At 46.9% G+C, this 8,043-nt stretch overlaps 1 protein-coding gene across 1 annotated transcript; it reads right to left on the bottom strand.

Moving 5' to 3' along the window:
• Positions 1 to 2,074: 2,074 nt before the first annotated feature.
• On the bottom strand, positions 2,075 to 7,686 carry LOC116948764 (trypsin-like). The gene is made up of 5 exons (XM_076071935.1): positions 7,583 to 7,686; positions 4,872 to 5,031; positions 3,946 to 4,205; positions 3,279 to 3,412; positions 2,075 to 2,324 (listed from the first exon to the last, which is right to left on the bottom strand). The coding sequence occupies exons 1-5, from the start codon at positions 7,620 to 7,622 to the stop codon at positions 2,175 to 2,177; spliced, it is 744 nt and encodes a 247-aa protein (XP_075928050.1). The 5' UTR covers positions 7,623 to 7,686; the 3' UTR covers positions 2,075 to 2,174.
• Positions 7,687 to 8,043: the final 357 nt, after the last annotated feature.

Raw genomic sequence — 8,043 nt, 5'->3', positions numbered from 1 at the left:
CGTCTTTCACATAGCGTACAAAAACAGCAAGCTGGCTTAGATCAGAAACGTCTGTGGTTTCGTCGAGTTGAAGGCTGAATTTTGCCGGGCTTGAAATCAGATCCGCGACTACTTGAGCCAAGATGTCTTTACTCATGTCTTCTATTCTGTCACTGACGGTGTCATTTGAAAGGGGAATTTGGGATAATTTACCTTCGGCCGCTGTTCCGAGTATCAGATTCGCCATCTTTAATGCAGCTGGTTTCACAAGTGTTTCACCAATGGTGTGTGGCTTGCCCTGCTTTGCGATCAGGTAAGCAACTTCGTACGATGCTGTCAGGATCGGTTTGTTAACAGGTACAAATCCAAGAGCAGGCAGAGTGGCCCTTTCATCGAATCTGGCTCTCTTCACCCTGAATTCAGCAAGTGTTGTGTTCTTGTATTCCCCGTCTCCATGCAGCTTCAAGAAGTGTTCCTTTAGTTTTGCCGGTGCAAGACTAGAGTTGCTCAACTTGGCATTGCAAATCATGCAGATAGGACGCTCACTCCCATCACGTTCCGTGATACATGAGAATCTATGTTGTACATATTCGTCCGACCACTTTCTTCTTTTGCCCGACATAGTTAGTATGGATAAAATATTAAAGAAATCACACGACGTACGACAACAACAGTCACACGTTGACTACTGAGTACGCACTAAATTCCCCACAGCGCTGATTGGCCAAGCAGTGTAGCATGATCATCTGCAGCCAGTGATGGCCAAGCGGGCCGTGTGTGTCATCACAAATTTACACAATAATTCAAGTGTGTCCGGACCTCCGTGGCGGGGGCTCTGCCGAACCCCTGAGATCGACTCACCGAACCCCTGGGGTTCGATCGAACCCAGGTGAAGAACCACTGCTCTAAAGAAAGCCGACTCGGGTGTGGACCAATCATTTTGACTGCTTGTGTTGTGGTTATTGCAGACATGATGCCTTGAATTAAGGTGTCAGTTTTTTGTGCCAGTTAAAAGGGTAAAACCTATTACTACACTCCACCTTATTCTGCCTTACCTACCCCTGCAACATCAGCTCCATTACTGGCCCCTGTCCCTCTATGCATTCCGTCACCTCTCTCACCGAACGCCGTCGGCTTGCATTTTAAAGCGCCCTACAAACAGCGCTATATGAATCCGAAATAGAATAGAGGAGTCTTGTCGTTTGACTCGTTATTTATAGAATATAGCCAATAATAGTACACTAACCACTGCTGGATTAAGGCCTCCATATACACCGTCTTTGAGGGGTTGTTTGACCGAACTTCACCATCCTGGTTGGGGTGGGTTGGTGATGGTCCTTTCACTCGCTACTGATTGTAGTCTTGGCCAAGAATCAAACACAGGTGACCAGTTTAACACGGAGTAGGATTCGTGACCAATATCCAAAATAGATGTTTTATTGGGATATAGCGCGTAAATATAAATGTCGTTAAACCTGCCATCACCCGACACACTGGTGTGTTGGTGAGTAAACCTACAACATTTACAATTTGAGTACGCCGTTTTGCCAGTAATTACATCCAGCCTCATCAGGCGACAGCCAGAGTTGTTACTCTCCAACACACCGGTTAGTGCAGAACTAGTAACGAATTGGCATGTTTGTTTAAGTGACAAACCTTACTAATTGGCTGTGTCGAGTGGTGGTGGGTTTAACGACGCATTTATATTTACGCGATCTAACCCATAAAGACCTCTATAAAGTGACCAGGTTCAGAATACAATGTGCTAACCAATACATCATCACCATAGTATCCAGCATCAGAGTGAGTGGCTCACAATCTAGAAGTTTGGGAGTTCAATTCCTGGTTGTGGATTGACTCATTCGACTCGAATGTCAACAGTGGTTGTCCTATGGATAGACTTGACCCGTCATAGGAATGTGGAATTTCCACTACTGACTCGGAGCTGCAAACAGGAGGTGAGCACTACCTCAATGCTCCTTAAACAGGCGTTCACTTTGACTTTTTGGCTTTTAAAGTCAACTGTGAAATCTACTTTGAATAAGTGCATACCCCATAAAAACAAGCTCACAAAAAACACACAGAAACCAAGATAAATTATTGGTTCACATTTTTATTCATTTGGTTACACCATAAGAATTGTTGTCATGCTCATCGTTATGGTCGCGGTGAAGAGTAGTGTGTTAGATCCACACTTAGTTGGCCGCGATGGTCTGCGCGATCCAGGCGTTGTAGTTGCACACCTTGGTGTACACGCCGGGGTAGTTGGGCAGGGCGCAACCACGGCCCCAGGACACGATGCCCTGCAGCTCGCCATTGCACACGACGGGGCCGCCGGAGTCTCCCTGCGGTAGCGGCAGCAGCAGGGGTCAGGGGGGTCGGGGGTTAGCAGCTGTCTCCTGCATCCGGTGGCTCAATGGTAGAGCAAGAAGCTGTCAATCGTAAGGTTTTGCGAGTTCAAGTCCTGGTTGGAGGTTGCTATCTTGGTTTGTATTTATATAGGTTTTTTTGTTGTTATATCCACGATCTAACCCCCAAAAACGTATATTATGGATGATTTTGGTCGCGAAAGCCTACGTGTTAAACCGGTGTTTTGTATTGGTTGTTGTTGTAACGTTCTGACCGGCCCCGACTGGACATCTGACAAAAGAGAGATAATAGCTCATCGGATTCCTCCAGCAAAAGTAAAAATTCTGATTCTGACTCATCCCATTATTTCTCTGAGAAAGTCAACGGTGATTGCCCAATCACTTTTTCACCAGACTCAGGGCTGTAAACGCGAGGTGAGCACCAGTGGCTCAATGGTCATTGCAGCAGGAAATTGATTTCACTTTACTAGCAGACGTGACCAGGGAGTAGCAAGTGAACGTCGTATTTATGTTTCAAATGGGTGCAATTCTGTCAATGCACATTTGAACATGTTACCAACGCAGCTTATTATCGTATGCAATGTGTGGTCACACGATGATGGCACTCACAAATCAAATCACGTGTAACAATTTTCACCAATTACTCTGGTCAATTGAGTCTGGAATTCCCTCCCTCCGGCCATCTTTTGCTGCAAAATTCAAGGCTAGGCGTAATACTTTTAAATACAAATATATATACGTATATACATTCTCCCTGTTTTCATTGTTTCACATTTGAAATGAATGCCGTATCCTACTTCTTGCGCAGCATATTTACGTGAAACGATATAAACCCAAATTATAGTCGCGCTGCGATTCCCGAAACCCTCCGTTCCTCGAATCTGTCTCCGATCGAAGCAAGCTCCTTCGACTTCGATGTCGCCGTCTCACCTGGCAGGAGTCTTTGCCGCCCTCCAGGTATCCCAGGCAGATCATGTTGTTGGTGATGTCACCGGGGTAGGAGTTCCTGCAGGAGGTGTCGCTCAGCACGGGCGCCTGGACGCACATGAGGACGTCGGGACTGCCTGTGGGGGGAGACAATGCCGGTTGAGGAGGTGGCGAGGCCGAGCACCCGGCACAGGGCGGCACCCCGCCACTGACGCGTCGATCTTGTCATGCTGCGGGGTCAAAACACCGCCTGCAGCTTAGGAATCCACTGTCAGTGTCTCTCGCTATGTTGCTCAATTCGAGAAAACGTATTCACTCTCGTTCGTGACGTGTTCAGTAGCGCGGTGGGTTGCTGGCCGCTGGCGTTTCGGGCCTTTATGCCAGTGCTGTACAATAATTATATATATCCAAGATTATGTGTTTAAGTGTTATCCCCTCAGTTCAGGCACTCCGGTTTCCCACTGCATGCAACAATATTCGACAAGTAATTGTAACGGCCCAATCGTGATGTGGCTGCGTTAACGAGTAAACAACTTCTCTCTCCACATTAGAAGGATGTTACCGATTTGCATGGGGGCAGATGTTCAACGTGTTTCCCTTCACGTCTCTGCCGTAGTAGAAGGGGGAGAAGGGGGGTGGGTGGGGGGCGGTGAGCGCAGTGCATCCTCACCGACGCTGGTCTGGGTCTCGCCCCAGCCGGAGATGGTGCACATGACTCCGGTGTTGACGCAGGAGGAGGGCAGCGCGATGGCCTGCGCGTACTGGTTGAGGGTGGCGGGTGAGGACAGCTTGATGAGCATGATGTCGTTGTCAATGGTCCAGGAGTTGTACTGGGGGTGCTGGATCGCCTTGGAGGCCTGGATCTGCTGCTCGGTGCCCTCGTTCACGAAGATGTTGTGCTCGCCGATGCGCACGGAGATGCGGGACGCGCTGGGATTGGAGGAGGAGAAGGAGAGGGACGAGGATAATGATGAGGAATTGAATTTATACGGCTCTTAAATTACTTCGCAACTCGGCACCTAACGTCGCATCTCATCTCCGCTATTCCTATTCCCTACTGCTATCACACTGGGCACAACGATTGTGTTCCCAAATGAAACGCTGCATGTTCAAAATCACGGTTGGGGGTTCACTTGGCCCATTTCCCCTCTGAGATTGATAACATTGTTACTACTTTGTAGGGTGATTTTCCTGTGGAGATACTCACCCATGAAATTAGGAATGTGGAATTTACACCACTGGTTCAAGGCTGTTAATGGGAGTTCAGCAACACCTCAGTGCCCATTGAGAGATGTAATATGGGTAACGGAGATTGCAGTGCCGTGGCTCGGCAAAACCCCACCAGAACATCACGTCACCACGCAGAGATGGGAAAAACGCATTCAGATTGCTGACTTATGTAATTTATGTACGAATGACCAATTTATTTGAGGTGTGTAATTTAGATACCAGTTGCAAATTGCAAATGTAACGAAATTACATACGGACGTTTTCGTGTAATTTAGATAGCAGCCCCATTTCGGCCCCCTCAGCCTCCCAGTCACCGACACGCACACAGCAAAGAGATCCGCTCTTGTCCGCGCGCAGCGCACTCACGTCTGGTAGCAGTGAGCGGCAGACACGACCCACTGGCTGTTGATCAGGGAGCCTCCGCAGAAGTGGTATCCGATGTTGAGGGACACCTGCCACGGCTGCGAGTGGGCAGCACACTCGGAGCCACCCACGATGTGGTCCTCATACATGTATGGGGCCGCCGCTGCCAGACAAAGACAAATATCCCCCAGTAGAGCCTTCACAGACTATTGGGGCAAGTGTTATTAGCGAGCACCTATGAAGGCCGGAACGGCACACGAGGGGGTGGGTGGCCAGAACACACACAGTCGTGTCGATGTATGTCCAGGGCCATTCACTTGCATCCACCAACATTCATCATCATCGACGTCGTTGTCTTCATTGAAAGCATTCTCACTGCTAGCAAAATCCCAATCATCGCCAACATTGGAGTTGCTCGAACAGCAGCAATTTGCATGATTTAAGCTGTATTAAAATCATAGTATTATATAACGACTTATTGTTGGTAGCTTAGCTGATTGGAGAATATAGAGTTTATTGATAACATTAAGGTAATTTATATTTTAGTTTTTTTTTTATTGGTCCACTATATAGTATTCATTATACATTGTATTGTATACCCAGTTACTGTGAATAGCTCAGATGTGTAGACCTTGACTTCAACATAGCCATTTCTGTGACCAGTCACTAGCTAATCACTCAGTTATTTCAATGCTAAATTCGCCTAGTTATTTCAATGCTAAATTCTCCTGTTTGATTTGTACTAGGTGCCTCGGTGAATGTGTATGCTATGACTTTAAACATAGCTATTTCTGTGACCAGTTACAAGCTAATCACTCAGCTATTTCAATGCTAAATTCTATGCTAATTCCTTTGTCAAGGGGTGCCTCTGCGGATGTGTATGCATTAACTTAGCTATTTCAATGCTAAAATCTATGCTAATTCCTTTGTCAAGGGGTGCATCTGCGGATGTGTATGCTTTAACTTTAACATAGCCATTTCTGTGACCAGTCACAAGCTAATCACTCGGCCAATTCAATGCTAAATTATATGCTAATTCCTTTGTCAAGGCGCTTTGTTTCTTCTGACACAGCTTAAAGGTCGTGATCTGAACGTGGCTTTTTTCACTCCAGCGCTGTCCTACCAGACAGTCTCGTCCCTTCACCTGATGAAGGCCGCTTGTGTTGTGGCCGAAACGTCGTGAGAATATTATTGTGTTATTTTATTATATCAATTTATTATTTTATTCTCATTCTACGTGACTTTACTGAAAGAACCAAAGAAGAATCATAGTATTATTATAAATAATTATAGTTATCGATTGCACAACTATCATCAACACCATCACCCCACTATCATTGCCAGACGTATGTGTTGCATACCTGTCAACCCCTTGTCAGTTTCTACCTTATTACAGACCAGTTCAGACCTTTTTAGTCACCCGTGCCCTTTATAAACCTCAACGATCACCCTACAAAGTCCCATCACGAGGGAGAAACACAACCAAATAGACACAATCTTTGTTTGCCCGTATTGAAACGGCTGTACGCCGTATGGACCTGAAAACTAAATTTCCCTATACAAAAATACGGGGTAAAATGTACGGGTTGACAGCTTTGACGTTGTATGTTGAACTTCTTGTCGCACCGTACGTAGTCAACCGAGCTAATCGGACGATTATACTCGACACCATCGTCATCACCATCTCGCTCCTCACCGTCTCTCCTAGCGGGCTAAAAAGCAGCGTTTCCCGGTGTGGCTAAATGAGTAAAAGTGAAAGCCATCGGTGATGAGGCGAGACATCGCTTTTGGATTTGAGGTCAATCGGATACAAATGGGCGACAGCCGTTGTGCAACATTGCAGGAAGCTCAAACCCACGCCATTGGTTACCATAGCACAGCGCACCGACTGCTGCACCACTATTGCTGCTCTCTATGTAGCCACGACAAGATATTTGTTTAAATTACAGTGATACAATGATAATAATATCCAGCCCCTTGTCAATCGAATGCAGAATGAAGTCCTCCCCACTCTGTGTTGGTCGTTTCTTTAAAACTGCTTTTTGTGTTTTTCACGGTGCAAAAGAAGTTCAACATACATAAATGGGGGTTGTTTAACAATTCTTCACCACGCTGGTCATTCGGGGTTCTGTCTTAAAAGGAAAATATATCATAGACGACGTTTTGGACAATGTCCATTCTTCATAGCACCAAAATAATTTGGATCACATATCGCTCGCAACTAATGTTTGGTCGTGAGCTCAAAATCGAACTCGAGTCACCGGGTTCGTAGCGCAGCGCGCTAACTGTTCCATTACCGCTCCCCAAGCGTCTACAAGACACAAAGATCCCCCATATGCCTTAACAGACTGTTGAGGCAATTGCTGTCAGCGAGCATCTATGATGGCCAGGACAGACACACACGGAGACAAACATCCCTAGTTTAGTCTGAACAGACTGTTTGGCCAAGTGCTGTTAGCCAGTAGCACCTATGATAAAGGCTGGCGATGTTTACACATCGAACCAGGTACTCAATTGAGGCTGAGTCGACCTAGGACAGACCAAGACCGGTTTAGATTATCGTCAGAATCGAACTCGGGTCGCTGGGTTTGTAGCGCCGCACGCTTACCATTGCACTATCGCTCCCGACACACAGAGACACACATAGAGACAAATGAAGACAAAGACAGAGACACACAGACAAAGACACACACACAGACTCGGGAGGAACTCACCAGCGACACCCACGAGAAGAGCGAGGATGAGCCCGTGCATGTTTTTCTGTGGTTCGTGAGCAAGACGATGCTGAGCTGCTGCCCCGAGTCCCCTTATATCCCAATCGGCATTTCCACCTTATCTCGTGGCCTTGTCCTGTATCTTCTGTGCTGCCCGGTACCTTGTGGAAGCCTCATTAAACCCATCGATATTTTCCCAGCTGATACTGAAATAGCCAGAACCGGTTACCGGAACTATATGCCACAACCGTATCGAGCGCTTTTATTTGTTCATATGCGTGCCTTCCACTGTGGTGTTCCTGTCAAGTTATGCGCTGGGTTCCATGGGCGTCAAGCTCTGGGATCCTGCGGATGGAGGAACAAAGTCTCGCAGAGGCGCAACCTCAGTAACCGTACGTCCGTCGCTGTCGGCCACATCACACACCTGGCTATCAGATGGTGGAGATGAAATTCCCTCATAA

This window comes from Petromyzon marinus, chromosome 35 (genome assembly GCF_048934315.1).
Source record: "Petromyzon marinus isolate PM22_M1 ecotype Great Lakes invasive population chromosome 35, UKy_Petmar_22M1.pri1.0, whole genome shotgun sequence".
NCBI lineage: Eukaryota > Metazoa > Chordata > Hyperoartia > Petromyzontiformes > Petromyzontidae > Petromyzon > Petromyzon marinus.
This window is presented reverse-complemented; position numbering and strand designations above follow the sequence as displayed.